Raw genomic sequence first — 25,666 nt, forward strand, 5'->3', positions numbered from 1 at the left:
TGTCCATGGGATTTTCCAGGCAAGGATACTAGAGTGTGTTGCCATTTACTTCTCTAAGAGGGCTTCTCGACCCAGGGATTGAATCCATATCTCCTGCATTCGCAGGCAGATTTTTTACCACTGAGCCACCAGGAAAGCCCTTCTTTTTCTATTTCAAATACACCTTCCTCTAGTCTGGTAACTACCACCCTATCTGACCTTCATGATCTCACCCATAGAGATCTCTGGAGCACTCTTCTGATATCTCCCCACCCAACCCTCTCTCCACTCCAATAAAATATCCGACAGTAAGATATATATTCTTCAGACAGAAACAATGTCTCAGAGTGCCTATATAACTATTCACCATCTGTTGTCTAATGTTTTAGGCACAGTGAGAATGAAACAGTCATCACATTTACCATGTGACAGATTAATTTACCTGTTTAGTAGTTTCTGTCTTTCTCTCACCAGATTTTAAGTTTTTATGGGAATACAGCATGTAAGGTCATCTGTATCCACAGTAACTTGGATAGTCTCCAGCACATGGTACATGTTCAACACATTCTAACTCAATGAATTAACAATTTTGGCTGCATGGCAGTTAAAGACTTCCTTCCACTTTGTTTTTGATAAATGATGTTTTCACCTTTATTTTTATACAGATACTCACTAAAATGACTACTAGATGGTTATCCATTACTCTGAAATTAATATAGTTATGAAACCTAATACATCTTACTTCATGTTCATAGTCAAATGAAGATGCATACCTGTTCTATTTCCAGTTACCCCAGATTCCCAATAGTATCTTTAGTTTCTAAACACATCCATATTTTTCACTACTAAACAAAAGCCTTGGTACTTTAAAAAAAAATGCCTCTGAATAGAATCAGATTCACTGTGTTTTAGGTTCTATAAGAGCCATTCGATACTATGAACAAAGGTATGAATTTGGAAACCATGGGTCATGGATGAGTGTCGACACGACAGAGACAAGGAGTAAATCCATAAAGACAATTCCCCAGCAGGAGCTGCAGGAAGGCTGAATTGTTTCTCCAAATAATGACCCCATGAGCTCTGCAAGATGATCTTTGCCATTTGCCAGCTGTGTGAGCAACAGCACAGTCAAGAGCCCCCACTGTTCTGATGTATTCTTCGAGGCAGTGCAGGGAGGAAGGACGATAAGGGTAAGTCCCATAATGTTGGGTCATCCCTTGTGCAAAAGAGCGAGAAAACAATAAACATAATCATCTCTTCTTTCAGACAGCTAGTTACAGTTGATGCTGAGTTGATGGTTGAATTTTTTTTAAACCACCTCATCCTGAAGCTAATGCTTAAGAAGTATGAATTTAATAACAGAAGACTGGTGCTAATGCAAAAATGCATCAAAACACCTGGCAACTGGCCAGCAAGTAGTGACCTCAGTATGATCCTGTCTTTCAGAAGAGCATTCTATTAAAATAAACATGGTGGGCCTCCTTTGAGAAGGCCGAAGATAGCCTCTTTCCCTCTCACTTAGAAAACAGAAAAGGAAGACTGTTTTGTTTCTTAATGTGGCTATGCTAGTGAATCTTTCTTCACCAAAGGGAAGCACTTTAGTGAAAGGACCTACCCAGTATGGATGGCTTACCTAGTAACCACGTCCCAGTTTCATTGTATGGCTATATAATACATAAAAATTAATAGCGTGGTGGGAGATATCATTAATGCAATTTTATTAGTGCATGTAATTTCCAAATTAAGCTCCAATTACTTGGTAGTTTAGAGAAAATACTGAATATACAGCAATATACAGCTTGAGCTCAATATAATACCTGGAAATTAGAATAAAAGTGAAAAAAAGAGACATGATCAGCTATCTAGAGAATAACCAACAGAGGCTAAAAATAAACTTGGACTTTAATCTTAGTTCTAAAATCAACTCAATGCTTCATCTCAGGGGGCTCCATGAATTTGGTCCTCTATTATGTTACTGAGGACCTTATACATAGAAATACACAGAAAAATACTTTTTTGGGGGTGGTAATATGTATAGATCCAACCAGTCCATTCTGAAGGAGATCAGCCCTGGGATTTCTTTGGAGGGAATGATGCTTTGGCCACCTCATGTACTTTGGCCACCTCATGCGAAGAGTTGACTCATTGGAAAAGACTCTGATGCTGGGAGGGATTGGGGGCAGGAGGAGAAGGGGACGACAGAGGATGAGATGGCTGGATGGCATCACTGACTCGATGGATGTGAGTCTGAGTGAACTCTGGGAGTTGGTGATGGACAGGGAGGCCTGGGGTGCTGAGATTCATGGGGTCACAAAGAGTTGGACACAACTGAGCGACTGAACTGAACTGAACTGAACTGAATATGCATATGCTATGCTATGCTAAGTCACTTCAGTCGTGTCCGACTCTGTGTGACCCCATAGACGGCAGCCACGAGGCTCCCCTGTCCCTGGGATTTTCCAGGCAAGAACACTCTATAGACTTATTAAATATTGATAATTATTCTCCTTGTTGTTACTTAGTTCTTCATGAGAAAAAAAAAAGATACAAAGAAGAGAGCACCAGTTTGTAAATATGAACATTAGTTTCCCTCATATCTTCTCTAACACTTGGTTCACGAAATGTCCATCTGAGGTACAATCTCTCCATGAAGGTTTACCTGATTACATCAGCTGAAAGCTCTCTTTCTACTTTAAATATGGAGGATGTCTTGCTTCAATTTCCTCCTGGCATTCTTTTTTTGCACTATCTCCTATTATCACTCATTTAACATTTACCTTCTCCTGCTAGCCCAGATGGTAAAGAATCCATCTACAGTGCAGGAGGCCTGTGCTGGATCCCTGGGTCGGAAAGAAGGGAATGGCAACCCACTCCAGTATTCTTGCCTGGAGAATCCCATGAACAGAGGGGCCTGATGGGCTATAGTCCATGGGGTTGCAAAGAGTCAGACACGACTGAGCAACTAACACTTTCACTTTTCTCCTGCGAGAACACAGGCATAAATCATGCCTAACTCATCACTCACACAGGGACACAGAGACTGCGAACTAGTTGAATGAATAAAGCATTCATTCACTTTATCTCTACACTGAGTACCCAGGGGGACAATACCTCTAGTCATCTTTTGGTGCCCTTGCAGAGATACACAACTAGTTGCTAGTTGAGGTAATGCTTGTATATGCTTAGAACATTAGTCTCACAGACAATATGTCATGCCATTTCCCTGTTTAAAAATTTCCAATGGCTTCTCATTATACTAAAAACAGTAGGCAAATTCCTTTTGTTTCCTTACCTGTTTGATGCTTCGTGCTCTTTCTCTGGGGTTTTTCATTTTTTTCAACAAATCCCTTACCCCTTTCATCATCCTGCACTATGTTCTATCCATATTAGGCAAGTTTCTATTCCTCTAAATGATCAAGTGTGTCCCCATTTCAGGATCACTGACTGCTTCTCTGCCTGGGACTTTCTCTTCTAAATGTTCATATGCTGGTGCTGGCTTCTCCCGGTCCTTGTTGGTCTCCACTCGGATGTCACCTTCCAACAGAGGCCCTTCTTTTGCTATCCTATTTTCCTATTTAATTCTCACCTTTCAGTTTCTACCTCTTAATTTGCTCTATTTTCTTGCCGGAACATTTACTATTATTGGTGATTATGGGCAATGGCAACCCACTCCATAACTCTTGCCTGGAGAATCCCATGGACACAGGAGCCTGGTAGGGTGCAGTCCGTGGGGTCGCCAAGAGTCAGACACGACTGAGTGATTTCACTTTCACTTTTCACTTTAATGCTTTGGAGAAGGCAATGGCAACCCACTCCAGTACTCTTGCCTGGAGAATCCCATGGACTCAGGAGCCTGGTGGGCTGCCGTCTACGGGGTCACACAGAGTTGGACACGACTGAAGCGACTTAGCAGCAGCAGCAGCATGCTATTTATTCATTTGATTGCTTTTTTGCTTTTCCATTAGAATACAAGTAACAAAAGGGTAGAGAATTTGTTTAGTTCATCTCTGTATTACAGTGCCTAGAATGATGCCTGGCACACAGAAATTTCTCAGCCACTATTTCTTGAATATATTGATAAATAAATCAGTGAACATCAGAGCATTTTATTCATAAAGACCAAATAACTTATTGACACAATAAAAACCGGTGTGAACCAGCAACCCAACAATTACATTGTATCTCAAATCATTTCCAAAGATAATTCTTGACGTGTTGATATTTTATGTTAAATAGCTTGCAGTTACTTACTCTCTCAAAGTATTACCCATTCTAACTAATAATCAAAATCATGATGATAATATTGAAGGAGAAATGGTGCTACATGCCAATGAATTTAAATGAAAATTTGAGGGACCAAATATCTCTGATTACAGATAAATATCATCTTTTCTTGAGAAACACACAAAAAATTCTCTACCAAAATAATCTCATGGTTGATTCAGATTACAATGTTATTATTTCTACAAATGGTTAGGCTCTTGATTCCTACTAGATTTAAAATCTCAGGATGGAAAACTGAGGTTGCAAATGGTCTAGATTCCCTATCTTTATTCTTTAGCTTCTCATACCATAAAATAGGACACATTAACCTCATTTAAAGGTGGTTCTTCAATTAAGTATACTTCCAACTTTATTACTTTGATTTCTAGATCCCTAATTTCCTTATTTGCATTTCCTAGTTTCTGTTATATCTAGTAGTACCACATAGAAGATAATATCCCTGACCTTGTCCTATATCTTATGTTTGTGATCGAGTCTTGGGCAATGCACTGACAATTTGAAGTAGGATAGAGAATCTCTGAGGGAAGTTAAGAATGACTGCCTTGACTATCCAGTATTATTTTTCAATTGGAGTATAGTTGATTTTTTTTATAGTCAATTTTTGGGGGCTTCTCTGATAGCTCAGTTGGTAAAGAATCAGTCTGTGATGCAGGAGACCTGGGTTGGATCCATGGGTCCAGAAGATCCCTTGAAGAAGGAAATGGCAACCCACTCCAGTATTCTTGCCTGGAAAATTCCATGGACAGAGGAGCTTAACGGGCTTATGGTCCATGGGGTCAACAGAGTTGGACACAACTTAGCAGCTAAACTACCACAGTATTTGATTTATAATGCTGTGTTAGTTTCAGGTGTACAGCAAAGGTGTACAGATGTATATACATATAATCACCTTTTTCAAAGACTCTTCTCCCATATAGGCCATTACAGAGTATTGAGTAGAGTTCCCTGTTCTATACAGCAGGTTCTTATAGCTATCTATTTTATATATAGTAGTGTGTATATGTTTGTTCCAGTCTCCCAATTTGTCTTTCCCTCTCTTATCCCTTAAGGAAGCATAAGCAAAAACTGAGTAATTCATCCAAAGTAGATTATACCTAATTCCACATAAACATGGTAATTCCAGTTTGCAACCACTTTGTTCTTTCATATTTAGATCATCACATTTGTAGATATAGAAAATAAAATTGTATATCTAACCTAGGATGGCTTCCCATATATTTCATAAGGAAACAAGACTTGATCTCTCAAAGCAACTGAATACACTTGGGAAATGCCCCTACCTGTCTTTAAATACTGCTCTGTTAATTCCTTTCCTACGAAGCAGATCTTGTGGCCCATAGGGTGTGTCTTTGCATTTAGAGTCTGTGTCACAGAGTAGGGTTTGCAGGAACGGGAAGAATCCAGTACTAGGAAGGTTTCGAGGTGCAAGGTAACCTGAAAGTCAAAAAAAAAGTAAACAGTAATTAAATCACTATGATGTTTCCTTGGGAAGGGAAAGAAGTGCAGTAACCATTCTGTGAAATTATCTTCTGGATTATGACTGTTTGGGTCCCCTATGGATCAAAAGACTTTAAAATGCTTGTTGCCTCACAAATTTTTCTTCCTGGGATTTATTCTAAGGAACTAGCTGCAAGAATGTTTGCCAGAGTGTTAACAATAAATCTATATTATATTATCCATATTATAAAATACAATGCAACCAATAAAAATGTCAAGTAATACAGATATTTATAATACATTGTTAAAAGAGTAGATCAGAAAACAGTATGACCAGAATAGCCATAATTTTTTCAAAAATATATAAATATATGTAGTATATTAAAAAATCTGGAGCAGGGCTTCCCTGGCGGTCCAGTGATTAAGACTCTGTGCTTCCACTACAAGGGGAGTGGGTTTGATCCTTGGTCAGGAAACTAAGATTCCCACATGTCAGGTGGCAAGGTCAAATAAACAATAAATAAGTTTTAATAATAAAAATAAAAAGTTCATTCTCTAAGTCTGTGAGTTGGTTTTTATTTTGTAAATAAGTTCATTCGTATCATTTCTTTTGAATTGGAGGAATTTCTTTTCCTTAGTGGTATATTTCACATGACTTTGTTTACTTTCATTTGATTATATATTAACTATTTTTTCCTACAATATACATATCTTCTTTTGTAATCAAAGGCATTATAAATGAAGCCAATCTTCCAGATGCAGGAAATATTTTTGATGTCCTCAAAATTTAAAATTATCCTATACACGCAATATTTTCTTCCTATTTAAAAACCAATAATAATGATATGAATGAATATGCAGATATTCCCTAATATTAAAAACACAATTATTGTAGCAGTTAACCGGTTTTGTAACCTTTAACATTTGCTTTATAATATGTGATGATAGCATACACGAGTTAAGACAATATGCAAGCTGTGAATTACAAATCTTTTCACAAAATTAGGTTAGGTACTAAAACACTGGTTTCCTCCCTTTGGGGAATACAGATAACAATGAATTTTCAAAAAACCTTAGAAACCATGAGGATAATTTTGACCAAAGACTGAAAAGCGAAACCTTAAGTTCTCATGAACCTATTAAAATGAGTGGCAGTACAGATGTTTTCATTATAAACATAAAGAATTTTTTAAAAAAAAGAAAAAATAGTAAGAGCAATAAGGCTAAGTATGCATTATTAATAGAAAGAAAAATAAGTAGAAATTTAAGTAACTTAAATACAGATATTTTTTTAAAAATTGAAAATAAAAAGGAAGAGGAAGTAGGAAAATTGGCCAGGAAATAAGAGGAAACAAAATGGAGAGACTGAAAGATGCAATACTGTAGACTTTGGACATGGAGGAAAGAGCCAAAAGCCAAGGAAAGTGGGCAACCTCTGCTGTTGCTGCTAAGTCGCTTCAATCATGTCTGACTCTGTGCGATCCCATAGACGGCAGCCCACCAGGCTCCACCGTCCCTGGGAGTCTCCAGGCCAAGAATAACTGGAGTGGGTTGCCATTTCCTTCTCCAATGCATGAAAGTGAAAAGTGAAAGTGAAGTCGCTCAATCCTGTCCGACTTTTCACGACCCCATGGACCACACCCTACCAGGCTCCTCCATCCATAGGATTTTCCAGGCAAGAGTACTGGAGTGGGGTGCCATTGCCTTCTCCCTCTAGAAGCCAGAAAACAGATCCTCCTAGAGCCTCCAGAAAGAATGCAGCCCTGCCAACACCTTTAACTCACAAAGACTAAATAAATCCTGGACTTCTGAACTCTAGAAAGGTAACTTAATAAGTTAGTGCTTTTTCTAAGTCACAAAGTTTGTGGTAATTTGTTACAGCAACCACAGGAAAAACTAACACAAAAACACCAGTATGGATTAAAGTTACCCTGTGTACGAGACAGCAAAAGTGACGCTGATGTATGGAACAGTCTTATGGACTCTGTGGGAGAGGGAGAGGGTGGGAAGATTTGGGAGAATGGCATTGAAACATGTAAAATATCATGTATGAAACGAGATGCCAGTCCAGGTTCAATGCACGATACTGGATGCTTGGGGCTAGTGCACTGGGACGACCCAGAGGGATGGTATGGGGAGGGAGGAGGGAGGAGGGTTCAGGATGGGGAGCACATGTATACCTGTGATGGATTCATTTTGATATTTGGCAAAACTAATACAATTATGTAAAGTTTAAAAATAAAATAAAATTAAAAAAAAAAAACTGGAAAAAAAAAAAAAAAGAAAATTCAAACAAAATTGGAAAGAAATCCACCAGACTACTCATTACTACCTTCTAAGAAGCTTCTTTTTCTGACACCAGAAAGACCCGTGTCTTCCCTAACATTAAACAAGTGATAACTTGAGTGAACCTTCAGTGTTTTCATCGTAGCACGATTCCCTGAATAAGCTCAAGAGCAGCAAACTGCCTGTTAGCGGTTCACATCACTCTGTCACAACATTCTGCCATACACACCTCTACAGTTCTCAGTGGAATTTCACCATGAATGGTAAGTCACCCTGTTATACAGATGCCACCTGGAACTGCTCATTTGGGGTATGGGGTTATTCCTAGTCCATCTCAAGCACGTGCAGGGAGTCATCAGAATGGAAGGCAGATAGAAGGGCTGCAGATGACCCCTCTCCCCTAAAGCACTCATCAAGCAGATGGTGTGACTGACCTAGTGCTGAACACAATGGGAGTTCCGCCGTAGGAATAGAGGAATAGAGGAAAAGAAGGGAAAAGATGTCAGGGGAAGAAGATCTAGGAAGAGGTGGAATATTACAGCCAGTGTTACTTATTCTGGAACTAATTACAGTTTGTAAATTATTAAATAAAAATTTGAAAGAATTTAAACCTACAACATTCCTTGATGTGATTAATAATAGATATGCCTATTTTATAGGAAAATTCATTAAGGAATCTCTTCAGAAACAAGACCCTATTGTGTTCAAAAAGTATAGACAGTCAACATTTTGCAGTTTTTTGATAATTGATGTTTAACCTGTTACAATGGGTTCAAGGAAAAGAGGAACTGGCTGACGTGTGTACAAAGTTAAGTTAACACAGTGTTGTGCAGAACGTGAACTGCCAGAATTACGTATTTTACCATCACCTTTTAACAAGAACCATATACTCATTAAAATAAGAGCGTCTGTGGCAACAACAATAACACTGATTTATTAAGCACCTATTGTATCCCATGTAGCCATGAAATGTTATTACAGGGAATGGATGCAAAGCAAACATTTTTAGTAGTAAACTACCAGTTAACTAAGCTTTTAACTAAATCAAATTTAGTTGTCATTGTTTTAAGAATGAAATAGGCATTATAAAAAAATCCAGTTTAAGAATTTTTAAAAAGATACTTTGTAAAGAATTATGATATCCATCTGTACATCTATGTTTATCTAGAAAGAGGATCAAGTTTGGTTTTGTTTCCCTTACTGCACAAATGTCCTTATTCAGCACAATATTGATGTGTGACATTATGTACAAATAAAAGCAGTAGTTGTCAAAGTGCAAGCCCTGGCCCAACAGAACCAGCATCACCTGGAAACTTATTAGAAAGGAAAATTTGAGATCCTACCTCAGATCTATTTAACCAAAACCTTTGGGGATGGGGTTCAGCAATCTTTATTTTAACAAGCCCTCCAGGCAATTCTGATGCACACTAAAGTTTAAGAACAATAAGATTAGATTACTGACAAGCTTTATTTTCTTGGGCTCCAAAACCACTGCAGATGGTGACTGCAGCCATGAAATCAAAAGACGCTTGCTCCTTGGAAGAAAAGTTATGATCAACCTAGACAGCATATTAAAAAGCAGAGACATTACTTTGCTGACAAAAGTCCATCTAGTCAAAGCTATGGTTTTTCCAGTAGTCATGTATGGATGTGAGAGTTGGACTATAAAGAAAGCAGAATTCCAAAGAATTGATGCTTTTGAACTGTGGTGTTGAAGACTCTTGCAAGTCCCTTAGACTGCAAGGAGATCCAACAAGTTTTTCCTAAAGAAAATCAATCCTTAATACTCACTGTAAGGACTGATGCTGAAGCTTATGCTCCAATAATTTGGCCACCTGATGCAAAGAGCTGACTCATTTGAAAAGACCCTGATGCTGGGAAAGATTGAAGGCAGGAGGAGAACAGGATGACAGAGGATGATATGGTTAGATGGCATCACCGACTTGATGGACATGAGCTTGAGCGAGCTCTGGGAGTTGGTGACGGACAGGGAGGCCTGGACTGCTGCAGTCCATGGGGTCGCAAAGAGTTAGACATGACTGAGTAACTGAACTGAACTGAACATTGGATTGCAAACTTTTCCTTTAGAGTTAGATAGTAAATATTTTAAGTGGTCCATACTGGCTCTATCACAAATACTCATCCCTGCCATTGTAGCATGAAAGCAGCCATAGACAATATACACATCAATGGGCCAGCTTGTATTCCAATTAAGCTTAATTTACAGGAAAAGCCAATGGACTGGATTTGGTCCATAGACTGTAGTTTACTGAACCCTCAGGAGGATAACCTCTTACACATGTCCTTCTCCCTCTCCTGCCCCATTCATTTCTTTTTTTAAAAAAATGTTTATTTATTTTATTTATTTGGCTACATCAGCTCTTCGTGAGGGACTCTCTAGTTGTCATGCATGGCCTTAGTTGTCCGCAGCATGTGGGATACTAGTTCCCTGTTGTTCAGTCACTCAGTCGTGTCTGACTCTTCGAGACCCATGGCCTGCAGCATGCAAGAATTCCTTGTCCTTCATTACCTTCCAGGGTTTCCTTAAACTCGTGTCCACTGAGTCAATGATGCTACCCAACCAGCTCATCTTCTGTCACCTCCTTCTCCTCGTGTCCTCAGTCTTTCTCAGCATCAGGGTCTTTTCAAATGAGTCAGCTCCTCGCATCAGGTTGCCAAAGTATTGGAGCTAGCTTCAGCTTCAGCATCAGTCCTTTCAATGACTATTCAGGGTTAATTTCCTTTAGGGTTGACTGGTTTGATCTCCTTGCAGTGCAAGGGACTCTCAAGAGTCTTCTCTAGCACCACAGTTCAAAGGCATCAATTCTTCAGTGCTCAGCCTTCTTTATGGTCCAACTCTCACATCCATACATGACACTGGAAACCCCATAGCTTTGACTATATGGGCATTTGTTGGCAAAGTGATGTCTCTACTTTTGCATACACTATTTAAGTTTGTCATAGCTTTTCTTCCAAGGAGCAAGTGTCTTTTAATTTCAATGGCTGCAGTCACCATCGGCAGTGATTTTGTTGCCCAAGAAAATAAACTCTGTTACTGTTTCTATTTTTTCCCCACCTATTTGCCATGGGTCAGATGCCATGATTTTAGTTTTTTGAATGGGATCAAACCTGCATCCCCTGCATTGGAAGGTAGATTCTTAATCACTGGACCACCGGGGAAGTCCCTCGTTCATTTCTTGCTTGCACTCATCCTCACTCGTTCTTTTCCTCTTCCCTTATCTCAACTAATCTATTTACTATTCCCTTTTCTCTATTTCTCAGTCTTCTGTCTTTCCTTTCCACACACCGCCTTCTTGTTTCCATGTCTTCTTTTCTCTCCTCCTCCTGCTACTGCCCTTTCTCTCACCTAGCCCTCTATCTCTTTATCACTGATACAGCCACAAATGTATTTTTCCCAACATCTTCTCTTATTCCGTTTTTTTCTTTCTCATCACTACAGAAGGATGTTTGCCCACTTCCATAATACATTCAGGAGCTTGTTGCTCACTGGCACTATCTATAGAAGTACTATTTTCTACTTATTGTATTTTTAGAGAAAGAAATGTCACAGCCTTTTTGGTAATGAAGCTGCTTCCATTTGACATCATTAGGCTCAGAAAGCATTCTGCAGGCTGCCTTGGTGACATTTGTAAATATTATAATAATGGTAGAATCGGAGAACTTCCACTGTGTTTCTTTGTGTTTTTCTCAAAGCAGTTCAGAACCCAACCTAGGTGATTTTTTTGTGTTTTCAGGTGAAAGGAATTTGTTCTTTACCCTAGCGGAGAGGTGAATGATAAATTTTGGAATAAAATCCTGGCTTTTAAAAATATGGAGTTATTCATTTGAGGGGTTATGTTTTTCTTACCTTTTTGGATACAGGGTCACATTTGTAGAAAAAGTATCAGTCCTTCTAAGCAGGCAAATGAGAAGTTGCCTTGTGAAACATCATAGCAACAATCTGTCACCATGACAAGTACACGAAATAGGACAAACATTTCTAGAAACATTACCTACAAATGATCCAATAACCCGATATGAATTAAACAAATAGGAGAAAGAAAATGAATCTCAGAAGTAAAGGTGTAATAATTTATTTAAGTAAGTCCTTTTCTTCTTCTAGTTTTTGAGAAAGTTTTATTCTCAATTGCATTGTAAAAGACATATTGAAAATTATGAACGACATAAAACCTGACATTTCAAATTGTCAGGCACTACAGGACTGCCCTTGTTCTCCTTCCCACACACCTTCCACTTAGAGGATCAGCTTGTCCTGATCCTGTTCCCCTGCCCACCACAAGGTAAAATCAAATAGAAAGGATCTTTCTGACTTCATTCCTTCTGAAAAACTGCTTTTATTTATTTTACCTTCACGGTCCAGAGAGACCTTGCATACATACACGCTAAGTCACTTCAATTGTGTCCGACTCTTTGGGACCCCATGGACTCTGGCCCACCAGCCTCCTTTGTCCATGGAATTCCCCAGGCAAGAATACTGGAGTGGATTGCCATCTCCTCCAGGGGATCTTCCTGACCCAAGGATTGAACCCATGTCTGCTGACATCTCCTGCATTGCAGGCAGGTCTTTACCGCTGAGCCACCAGGGAAGCCGTAGAGGTCTTAGCTTGGGGTTAAATACTGATAGGACTGAGAATCTTCAGAGCCATCAGCTCAATAAAACTGCCCTTTTGAAAGACTAAAGAATAAGCTATGTGAAAGAAAGAAAAGTTCTAACATATTTCTCAGCACAATGCTTGGCACATTGTAAGCAATTATTAATTATATTAATAAATGAATCAATGAATAGATGAGTCCCTGAGGGTCACAGTAAGACAGAATGATTTAGAATTTTAGCATAATATACATCCTTGTTATTTGTAAGGCAAAGTTTCCAATTTTATCACCAAGTATAGTAAGTTCAGAGGATAACAATGGATATATTAACAGTAAGCTCAGTGGATAAGTACAAAGGATAATATTGCATTATATTCATGTATCTATAAGATAGATAGACTGATATTGATTAATGAAATCAATAACATTTATTGTTACAGGCCATTTAGTTCTTGGTTTCTACAGAAATCTAGCTAGTACACATTGACATCTCTAACACCAACTGCTCAGTTTATTATCCACAAAGTGAATTCATCCATCATCTATTAAATAAATGTTTACTGAACAGATACTGTGTGGCTGGCACTGAGGAGGTTCTAAGTAAGGTTCATTCTTCTATTAAATTTTCTTTCATTTAAACATTTTAAAATGTAACTCTGGGTTATTTGTATTTGTGTATGAGTGTGTTTGTGTGTTAGAAAGAAAGCAAATTAGTGTCTGATTTCAAAGCTCATCATGGTTTTAGTATATAAACTGCATATAGAAGTCATTTGTTTTCCTGAAATGTCAAAACTACTGTGAATAAAATATAATTGAAAATACATAGTAAAATATTGGGTTAAAAAAAAGATTCACATTTTGACAGAATTAAACAGCTATCATTTCATGTGATGGCACCCCACTCCAGTACTCTTGCCTGGAAAATCCCAGGGATGGAGGAGGCTGCAAGGCTGCAGTCCATGGGGTCGCTGAGGGTCGGACACGACTGAGCGACTTCACTTTCACTTTTCACTTTCATGCATTGGAGAAGGAAATGGCAACCCACTCCAGTGTTCTTGCCTGGAGAATCCCAGGGATGGGGGAGCCTGGTGGGCTTCCGTCTATGGGGTCGCACAGAGTTGGATATGACTGAAGTGACTTAGCAGCAGCAGCATTTCATGTGAACCCCATGACAGCTCTATAAGATAGGTAAGTCAAGTGTACACCCATTTCACAGATAACCTCAGAGAGACCAAACAATTTTACTCAAGGTCACATGAAAAACAAGAGGCCAGGGATGGATCTAGAACTATATGACATAGGACAATAATGAAAAAAATATTTTGTTCAGTTAAGTTTCAGTACATCTTGGAATGAACAGACTGAAACTTTGAAGAACAGGTACCACCTCTGGTTTTGCTGTTGATTCATTGAATTCCCAGGGTAAATTAATCTATGTCTCTATTTTCACATCCACCAAATTGAGGATAATGGGCCTTGCCACCTCATGGGGCACAAGGGAGATTAATTGGATACAGCTTGTGTAAAGTCCTATGAACGCTGAGGAAGGAAAGGCCACACAGAATCATGAGTTACCAATGCTCACTGTTATTGCAACATTTGTCTAATTCACACACAGTGGCTAGGGCTCTGCTGTTCTGCCTGGTCTCTCATTTCTGTGCTGTGAACCAATGGGTGGATAAGAGGATTGCATGCCATGTTTCTTCCCCTAGTAATTCATAATGTGTACCTGTATCAACTGGTGTAGTGCTTCAATTACTGCATGTTCAGTGGGTGTGGTGTCATGACACATCTTTCCTAATTCTCCCCAGACAAGTCTTGCTTCACAAGTGCTTTCCCAAATTCAAATCCATTGGCAAATGTAGACTGTTACTGGCAGTGAGGGCTGAGGCACAATGTCTAATCCTTAAAGCGGTGGGTAAGGAGGTCCTATACACAAAAGGTTGGTGTCTGTATATGTCTAATGGCTAGAGCTCCAATACTTTGGCCACCTGATGCAAATAGCCAACTCATTGGAAAAGACCCTGATGCTGGGAAAGATTGAACACAGAAGGAGAAGAGGGTAGCAGAGGATGAGACTGTTGGATGGTCAATCAATTGAACTGAATCACCAATTTAATGGACATGAACTTGGGCAAACTCCAGGAGATGATGAGGGACAAGGAGGTCTGGTGTGCTGCAATCCATGGAGTTGCAAAGAGTTAGACACGACTTGGCAACTGAACAACAACAACAAACTGGCTAAAGTTATTGAGAAAAGAACAGATTTGGGTGACTGAGATGGCATTCTGCATGCTGGGATCCTTCCCACATCTCCCACTCTCCCTGGAGCTGCTTCTAAGAACCACAGTCAATGGATTTTGAAAGATGCAAAAAATGTCCCTGTGGAGACCATTTTGGGCTCTGGCTATGCAGTTGCAGGCATGAGAGGAAGTGGGGGACGATTCCTGCCTGCTTTGTGTCTTTAGTTTATTACTATTATTATTTTTTAAGATAACAGGATGAGGCAGTTTGGACTAGGGATATTGCAATCTCTTTGGATGTTATCTCTTCAGTTTTCAAAGTACACACTTGAGTTGATGGTCAGTCAAAAGGGCTCCATAACCCACATTACTAAGTTTCCAGAACAGAATGAACAGCCCTTCTTTCTGAATATTAAGGGGACCCTTCTGGGTGATGGCTTCCAAAGGGCATGGTCTGATCTATTCAAATCATAAACAAAATGATTTGATTCAAGGCTAGGACACACAACAGGAACACATATATGCTAGATAAAAAACTCCCATATGGACTGACTCTGGAGAAATTTAAAAGTAAGAATCTCCAAAATACTATTAAAAAATATTCCCACTTGGCAAAGAATGTTGAATTCTACAATTCATCTTGGGTGAGTGGGGTCTGTTTGTCCTGTTAGATGGCCTAACCTTAACTCGTATTTTGCCTTTCTGAAACTTGTCTTTTATGCAGAGGGACTCACAATTGCATTTTTAAAATCTCCCTGCCATGGCCATTCACAAACAGAATCTTGGCAACAGTTTTATTTGCTTCTAAGTTAAAGTTAAAAGAAAAAAAGAATTAATCCTGACTCCTCACTTCATTGCAGGACATTCTTCCTATTAAGCTTAATTTCTTAATTCTCTCTGGATGTGGTTGACCAGGAGAGAGCCTTCTGGCCTCTGGGGCAGGGCTGATATGAAGCTGGGTATACATTGGTATGACTGTGTGGATTGGTCATATAAAAAAGACCTGATAGAGACATGGGCTGAGAGCCACTGTACTGAGCCACATCAGTTGCAGCCTCTCCCCTAAGATAAGCTCCCCTCCCACACAGATCCAGCAATATCAGCTAAAATTTAGCAAAAAAGAGGGGGTACTCCAGAAGAGTGATATTTCTCCCAGAGCCACCACATCTGTTCTGATCTGTGCAGAAATTCTGACTGCTAATTGTTAACTGCACTGCGTATCAGCCCGGTACCTGGGTAGTTAACCCACACTGGAAGAATGAACTGAGGAACTGATTCCTCTCTCCATGTGATGTTTGGGATTGGGGGAGTAGGAAGAAAGGGAGCATCAGGATTTCCATCAACTCTGGGACCAAATGAGTTTAGGAAAAAGAATTTATTTCCTTTCTTTTTCTTGTTTCTTAAGGTAGCACTGACTCCTATCCTGAGAATGAATGTTGCATGGGGAAACAGTGCCTTAACCCATTTTCTCATGAACTCCCAACTGAAAAGTGACCTGGAACTGGAAAGATTTCCCCTAACCCCCACACACCACTTCCAGGAGTGTAATTTTTATATAATGAAATGTATTGGCTTTGAGTCTCACTGTACTAAAATTCCCTTCACCAAGTTAGCTTAGATAGAGCAATTCAGCAAACACCCTAGTATTTATTTGTGGGAGTCCATTAAAACTGTGCATTACAAACGTGGGAGTCCTTCAGCAAAACTCAAGTCACTGTTTGGAGAAGGGAATTTCTTTCCAGAAGGATTTAGGGAGGCTTTTAAAAGTACACACTCTATAATGGAAAAAAATAAGGTAATGAGGAAATCTGAATGAGAACAAAGAAAGATTAAGAAAAAACAGAATCAGCACATAATAGGCGCCAAAGGTCTGTATATTATTAGAGGTGGACCACAAATTTGAGCCTGAATGTCCTAAGGAACTGAAAGAAATGATCATTTAGCCAGTTCACAGTATTAATAAAAATAAACAAATGCTTTGGGAGAGGTACAGCTTTCCCTATATTGAGAGAAATACTAATGCTCAGGCATCGAGAACTATACTTCAGCAGGTCCTAGTGCATTTGTTCCCACCCAGCACAGGAGCATCTTTGAAAGTGACTAACCATCCAGTAACCCATCCTTAATGGTGAGTGACTGAGAACCCCTGAGAGTGTCTGCCACTAAGCGGCAAAGACTAGGGAGAAACTGAGGAACTGAGCTCCCTTTACCACCTAGTAACAGAGGTCATTTCCAAGTTGGGCCACCATCATCATAGTCCTGGTATACAAAATACTGATTAAGGCAATAAAAATAGCGTAAAGCTGTTTGGTGTTAGATAGAAACATATCCCCTGCAAACTCTCCCCCAAATCTTTGCTTATCCGATAACTGGGTTAAGTTCTGAGTTAACTTTTAGGAATTACTCTTGTGAGTGAAGTACAGGACAGGAACAAGAGTTTAAAATTATCCTTTTTAATCCTAGCTTTGCAAGTAATTTACTAAGTAAATCACTATGACCTCTACCATGAGTCATTTCCTCACTTATGCAGGAAAAATAAATCTGGGTACCTATCCATCATAACTATTACAAGTAGAAGAATCTCCTATAAAATGTGGTTAGCCATGTTGAAGTATTAAGCACTTAAGATGAAAATTATGTTTGAAAATTAAAATGTGATCTCAATAACTCATTAAGAGTTATGACATGGAGAAAAGAACTTCAGTTGTCATCCCTATAAAAGTATGCTACTAATAACTGTTTTTTTTTTCATTCAGAAATATGATTCAGTTATGATCACAGAGAATTTTGTGCATTACAGTATAAGAATAAAAGTCAGAGCAATGCATTGCTAGGAGCACTTGTATAGAAAAGAATTAGGTCTTATAAAGGCAGAACTTAGTAACTTCTCTGATTCAATAGACGGTCTTGGGAAGAACAGGATCTGATCACAGGGTTCCAAATCTGATCATTCCTCAACAGCTTGTGTAATATTCATATCTTTGGTATTCATATTACATCAATTTACAAATGATTCTTGTGACAACCTGCCAGTGGAAAATGTATGTCACAACCTTTTCTTTCAAGCAGTGCTGCTGACAAGTAGCAGTCTCATCTTCTTGTCAAACTTGACTTTCTCCTAAGCCAAAGATTCTCTTACTAAGACTTCTGCCAATCACAAAGAGACAACTTAAGTGATCCATGGCTTGCTTTGTAACCACAACATATGAACGGCCTTCCCCCTCCCTCTCTGTAGAACACCTTTTCATCAGAGCCACTGTCTCATTGGGAGAGAAAAGAGAAAAATTCCCCAGTGGCATTTTCCTAAGTTGTAGAGTCAAAAATATTAACATAGCAATTAGTATTTCCCATTTTTTCTAAGAAAAAAAGTTCTTTTTTTCTGAAAAGAATGTACCTGAGAAAAATAGAATTGAAATCATGAAATGCCATTTTACACCTATCAGATAGGCCAAAGTTTAAAAAGTCTGACCACACCAAGTGCTGGAGAGGATACGCAGCAGTGGGAGCTCTCATCCCATGGTGGGGAAGAAGTGTGTTAGTAAAGCTACACTGTGGAAGTGTAGCAATGCAGGAGACCAGGGTTCGATCCCTGGGCATCCTCTGGAGAAGGGAATGGCAATCCACTCCAGTAATCTTGCCTGGAGAATTCCATGGACAGAGAAGCTTCACTGGCTACAGTTTGTGGGGTAACAAAGAGTCAGACACAACTGAGTGACTAACACACACAAGCACACACACACACACACACACACACACACACTGTGGAAAGCATCTGGCCACATTCAACATCATTGAAAATATGCATGGCTCTAGGTATATATGCTATACCACATGTGCACAAAGACATAAAAGAATATGCATCAAAATTCCATCATAAATAAACAAAATGAAGAACTGATATCATCAAAGACGAAGGATAAGTAGATTGTGATATATCTATGCATGGAGTACATGGTCAAGCTGAATACAGTAAAGTTGTATAAATCAACAGAAATAAACATATAAAATGCAATGCTGAGGGAAAGCATAATGTCCAGCTTCAAAAGTATGACGCTGAAGGATACTAGAGTGGGGTACCATTTATGTAAATTTTAAAACCCTGTGGTCAAAAGGCATAAACTTCCAGTTATAAGACAAACAAGTCCTGGGGATATAATATATAACATGGTGACTATAGTTAACAATATTTTATTGTAAAACTGGAAGTTTCTAGCTAAATAGATCTTAAATACCACAAGATATCTAAATATCACAAGAAAAACAATTTGTAACCATGTGAAGCAAGGGACCAGCAAATTTGGAAAACTCAGCAGTGGCCACAGGACTGGAAAAGGTCAGTTTTCATTCCAATCCCAAAGAACGGCAATGCCAAAGAATGCTCAAACTATCGCACAATTGCATTCATCTCACATGTTAGTAAAGTAATGCTCAAAATTCTCCAAGCAGGGCTTCAGCAATATGTGAACCGTGAACTTCCTGATGTTCAAGCTGGTTTTAGAAAAGGCAGAGGAACCAGAGATCAAATTGCCAACATCTGCTGGATCATGGAAAAAGCAAGTGAGTTCCAGAAAAACATCCATTTCTACGTTATTGACTGCCAAAGCCTTTGACTGTGCGGATCACAATAAACTGTGGACAATTCTGAAAGAGATGGGAATACCAGACCACCTGATCTGCCTCTTGAGAAATTTGTATGCAGGTCAGGAAGCAACAGTTAGAACTGGACATGGAACAACGGACTGGTTCCAAATAGGAAAAGGAGTATGTCAGGGCTGTATATTGTCACCCTGCTTATTTAACTTATATGCAGAGTACATCATGAGAAATGCTGGGCTGGAAGAAACACAAGCTGGAATCAAGATTGCTGGGAGAAATATCAATACCCTCAGATATGCAGATGACACCACCCTTATGGCAGAAAGTGAAGAGGAACTCAAAAGCCTCTTGATGAAAGTGAAAGTGGAGAGTGAAAAAGTTGGCTTAAAACTCAACATTCAGAAAACGAAGTTCATGACATCTGGTCCCATCACTTCATGGGAAATAGATGGGGAAACAGTGGAAACAGTGTCAGACTTTATTTTTGGGGGCTCCAAAATCACTGCAGATGGTAACTGCAGCCATGAAATTAAAACATGTTTACTCCTTGGAAGGAAAGTTATGACCAACCTAGATAACATATTCAAAACCAGAGACATTACTTTGCCAACAAAGGTCTGTCTAGTCAAGGCTATGTTTTTTCAGTGGTCATGTATGGATGTGAGAGTTGGGAAGAATTGATGCTTTGAACTGTGGTGTTGGAGAAGACTCTTGAGAGTCCCTTGGACTGCAAGGAGATCCAACCAGTCCATTCTGAAGGAGATCAGCCCTGGGTGTTCTTTGGAAGGAATGATGCTAAAGCTGAAACTCCAGTACTTTGGCCACCTCATGGGAAGAGTTGACTCATTGGAAAAGACTCTGATGCTGCGAGGGATTGGGGGCAGGAGGAGAAGGGGACGACAGAGGATGAGATGGCTGGATGGCATCACTGACTCGATGGATGTGAGTCTGAGTGAACTGCGGTAGTTGGTGATGGACAGGGAGGCCTGGCGTGCTTCGATTCATGGGGTCACAAAGAGTCGTACATGACTGAGCGACTGAACTGAACTGAACTGAGGCAAGGGATGTTAACTCCTTGTGATCATTTAGCTATATATACATATATTGTGCCATTATGCTATATAACTGAAACTAATATTATATATTAACTATATCTCTGTAAAACTGGGAAAAACACTTACAGTTATGCCAGGAGACATAAGGTAAAGGTTCACTTGGCACTGTTCATAACAGAAGAAGAAGTAAAAGAAGCAGCACTTAATATGCCAGGAAGGAAATTAGCAGAAACAGTTTTCTGCAAAGAATTATAGAATTGTCCTTGATTCCTGATAATGTCCAATTCAGAACAAAGCCCTGCTTCCTAGGACCTCAATTATCACCCAAAGTCTAAATCTTACAAGAAGTTCTCTTTAACACTCTCTCCCTGAGACATAACCACAGTTCCTCATGGTGTGCACTCTCCCTAGTTCCAAGGATTAATAAAGTCAGCTTTTCCAACAACAACAAAATTAAATGAAGTCCAGAAATCATGAAAGCTTTTTTTTTCTTAAAAGCAGGAAAATAATATAATGTCATGAGGTAAAAAAATACGTAGTAGAAAATATAATATAAGCATGGGAATGTTACACACTGGGTTAACGACAATGGTTTCCTTTAGGAAGGGAAGGAGGGAGACAGAAAGCAAGGGAAAGCAAATGATGCTGGAGGTTTAAACAGGGCCTCAATGGTACCTTAGGGTTTGATCTCTTTTAAACAACAACCAAAAAATTCTGAAAAATATGACATAAAAATGCTAGGTTTTGATAAAGTTAGGTAGTGGATATGTAAATGTGTCATTTTTTTTTTTCTTCCCAGTGGGTTTTAAATACTTCACACCTTTATTTTAATGATAATATGCTGGAATTACATTAGATCCAGATACTATTTAGAGACTAAAACACCACCACCACCACATTAGGGTTGAACTAGGGGGTTTTCCCAGGTGGCACAATGATAAAGAGTCCACCTACCAAGCAGGAGATGTAGGTTCAATCTCTAGGTCAGGAAGACACCCTGGAGAAGGAAATGGCAACCCACTCCACTATTCTTGCCTGGGAAATTCCATGGACACAGGAGTCTGGCAGCCTACAGTCCATGGAATTGCAAAAGAGTCAGATACGACTTGCAAAAGAGTCAAATACAACTTAGCGACTAAACAACAATAAAGAGGAGGTTTTAGTTACTAAAGTACCAGAGAAAACTCATTATAATGCAATTTTACCCACAAGCCAGTTTAAAAATAGCTTAAAGCAATGCTCTTTGAATTGATAAATTCCATCCACTTTTTGTGAATGTTGTAATTCACTGACCTAGGTTTTTTGCTTACTGTCCTTGCCCTGTGTATTAATTTCTCTTCCTGAGAGGCATGGCTAATTCATAACTCATTCAATGCATGACTCTAAACCGTTCATTGCATATTACTTCCATCTTCTCTCCATTGAGCATCATCTGCTATTGTGTTTACTCCATTATCAAGCTTAATTAAGTCCTTCAAGAGTTTCTCATAATCCTCCAAACATGTTTGACAAATATGTACCGTTTACTTGTATTGCTTCTGAATTATTAATAAATATTTTTTAAAATGGTTTCTAGGTTTCTAAAATTCATCTCATTCTTTAAACTGATTGCCATGCTCTCTACATTTTTGCTTACCTTATCTGGTTTTTGGAACTCTCCTGGGATCTAAACTTTTATCTACTATTAAGTTATGAAAGTGAAAAGTGACAAAGTTAGTTGCTCAGTTGTGTCTGACTCTTTGCAACCTGAAGGACTGGGTTCTGCCAGTCTCTTCTTTCCGTGGGATTCTCCAGGCAACTGCAACTTATTTAAAGAACCCTACATTCTGAGCCTTGTGGGAAGATCACAACAGAGTGCCAACTGCAAATATTCAGTTAATTCTTTCAAGGAATTGCAGCAGGTTAGAAAGACATAACTTAATTTATTAAAACTATACCAAGTGAGCTGCTTGGGAAGTCATTTCTTTTTCTTGCTAAAAGAAAAATGTGCTCACATCTAGTGTGAATTCCCAGGATCTCTCTCCTCACATTTTTGAAGCAAGTTAGCCATTAGCCAGCTGGCAGCTCTTTAAAGATATTCTCACAATTACTGGTAAATGATATAACTTTATTAGTGAGTCAGTTTCATTCTGCAATCTCTTCAGATTTTTTTTAAATGATAACCAAGTTAAGCAAGGCCATTTCAATTCCCCAGACTCTTATAGCTTTCACTACCACTCAGGTCAGTGGTCTCCACCATCATGCAGACAAGAGTAGTGCAAGATCATGAAGCACAGTGTTTAGCCTGGACTATCTGAGGCAGAACTGACCAAAGAGATTTTACCACACGAATGCTATCATGGAATTCCTGTTACTCTTTTAAACTGTGGGAAATTTTGTCTTTAAATCCCTCCTTAAGCTTATGCATCCCCAGATGATAAGTTTCTTTTTTGCTATCCATCCTTGGGTAATATTGTTCCAATATGCATTTCTATATCAGCAATACAACATTGTTACTCATTCACTCAATCAATCTGCAAATGACCAGCAAACGCCTTGTATGTACGTAACATGGAAATGTTACCAGTGGGCAAGAGACCTGTAACTGTCTCTACCCTAATGTCCCCTCATTAGAGAGACTAATGAGAGATACGAAAAAAGCATAGAGTTCACCATGTTAGCAAAATGAACTCTGGTCACCCCCATCTTTATTTTGGGGCTTTAATACCTGAGAATTATATCCAATTGAATCAGTAACCTCCAGGCAATTTATCCCTTCTTTTGTATTTTGGAACTGCCCTTCCAGGATTAGACTTTCTAAGGCAATAATAAAATTAACTTCTTCTCATAAATCCAATAAATAAAATAAACTGGGATGAGAATCAGCACATGAACTAGGTGAGTATTATTGTGTGTTGTGTTTCTTCCTCCTTGTCCCTTCTTAAGTATATTCAGTGAACTTCAAAGAAGCCCTTTTTGTGTCAGAGGCAAGCAGATGCTTTTTGTCTTAGCCTAAGGACTTAGACAGAAACAGAAGGATATGAATAGTCTTCAAGTGCTTTCAGAGATGATAGACAACAAAAATTACCTTCCTCACACTATCCTGTCTTCCCAATTCAATTTCTGGAAAAGGTGAAAGAAACACAATGCAGTTGCTTAACATACGAGAAAATCCTCTGTAGACAGTGGTGGGTTTCTTTCCAGAAAAAGGTGACAGTATGTGAAACTAAGGAATTAAAACTTGAAAGTCACAGCACTTTCTTTCTGACTCTGAGACAATAAAGTATAAATGAGGGAGCCTTACTAAATATTCAATATCAAATCCTCAGTTCCAGGCCTGAGGATATTGATAAATAATAGTAATGAAACATGGAAGATATCTGAAAGTTCATAATGATCTCCAAGATCATTAAACAAGATTGATGTTTGCTATTTGCTATGAGCAATGCATTCTCTTGGCAAAACTCTGTAAGCCTTTGCTCTGCTTGATTTTATACTCCAAGGCCAAGTTTGTTACTCCAGGTATCTCTTGAGTTCCTACTTTTACATTTCAGTCCCCTATGATGAAAAGGACATCTTTTTTGGGTGTTAGCTCTAGAAGGTCTTGTAGGTCTTCACAGAACTTCAGCTTCTTCAGCATCATGGCAAATAGATGGGGAAACAGTGCAAACATTGACAGACTTTATTTTGGGGGGCTCCAAAATCACTGTGAATGGTGAGTGCAGCCATGAACTTAAAAGACCCTTGCTCATTAGAAGAAAAGATATGACCAACCTAGACAGCATATTAAAAAGCAGAGACATTATTTTATCAAGAAACATCCATGGACAAAGGTCCATCTAGTCAAAAGCTATGGTGCTTCCAATAGTCATGTATGGATGTGAGAGCTGGACTATAAAGAAAACTGAGCACCAAAGGACTGACGCTTTTGAACTGTGGTGTTGGAGAAGATTCTTGAGAGTCCCTTGGACTACAAAGAGATCAAACCAGTTAATCCTAAAGGAAATCAGTCCTGAATATTCATTGGAAGGACTGATGCTGAAACTGAAGCTCCAATACTTTGGCTACCTGATGTTAAGAATTGACTCATTTGAAAAGACCTTGATGCTGGGAAAGACTTAAGGCAGGAGGAGAAGGGGATGGCAGAGGATGAGATGATTGGATGGCATCACTGACTCTATGGACATGAGTTTGAGCAAGCTCTGGGAGTTGGTGATGGACAGGCATGCCTGGCATGCTGCAGTCCATGGGGTCGCAAAGAGTCAGACAAGACTGAATGACTGAACTGAGCTGAAGATTGATATAATTTCACTGACTTCTTACTATGCTTAAAGGAATAGTTAATTTCTTCCAGTTCAACATTAGTTTTTCCTGATCATTGTCCCTGTTGTTTTATGTCATTCAAGTCAACAAAATGAGTTTCCAGCTTTTACTTAATGCTACTAGGCATGCACCAATTTCTTCATAAGCATCAGACGTAAAAAAAATAAAATAAAATAACTCCTTTTGGTAACAATGCACAGATCTTATTTTATGTTCCTTAATAAAATGTATAGGAAAAAAATTAATAGAATTAAACTCCAAGCAAGAGACCACCAACATTTTTAAAAAGTGAGGAAATCAGGTACAATATAAAAATTCAGGAAGAAATAAGTCAGATGTACCAAAAAGATAAAAATCAAAATACTGATTGGGGTAGGATTACTTAATGGATAACCAGATGGCTAACATTTATTGTATTCCTAATATGTGTTTCTTCATGTAACATATATTGTTTCTTGTTTTTATAACAGCTCTGCTGGGTGGAGACTTTTTCCTTATAACATGTAGTAACTTGGATAGACTATTTTGCATGTATTTGGAAAGCTTGTTTTGCATCTTTAGTCCCAAAACATTTTTCCAGCTTGCTTATGGGAAAATGAGGTCTATCATTAGTAACTTCTAGTGTGATTTTTAAAATCTCCTTTAAAAAACTAAAGTGGAACACCTTCTTTGAGATGTAACTAGATGAGTCTGAACTTTAAAAGGATCTATCAGAGAACTAAGACTGGAGAAGGAATTGGAAACCCACTCTAGTATTCGTGCCTGGGAAATTCCATGGATATAGGAGCCTGGCGGGCCACAGTCCATGGGGTCACAAAGAGTCGGACATGACTGAGAGACTGAGTATTCATGCAGCATAGGACTAAGACA

General features: G+C 38.9%; 1 protein-coding gene across 1 annotated transcript in view; it reads right to left on the bottom strand.

The window, feature by feature from the left end:
* Nucleotides 1-25,666, bottom strand: part of ABCA12 (ATP binding cassette subfamily A member 12) — a 199,564-nt gene that overhangs the window by 129,812 nt on the left and 44,086 nt on the right. Inside the window, exon 3 of the mRNA NM_001191294.2 lies at nucleotides 5,544-5,697. Within this exon, the coding sequence (NP_001178223.2) occupies nucleotides 5,544-5,697 (154 nt within the window). The remainder of the gene's footprint in view (nucleotides 1-5,543; nucleotides 5,698-25,666) is intronic.

The sequence above is a fragment of the Bos taurus genome, chromosome 2, assembly GCF_002263795.3.
Source record: "Bos taurus isolate L1 Dominette 01449 registration number 42190680 breed Hereford chromosome 2, ARS-UCD2.0, whole genome shotgun sequence".
Classification (NCBI taxonomy): Eukaryota; Metazoa; Chordata; class Mammalia; order Artiodactyla; family Bovidae; genus Bos; species Bos taurus.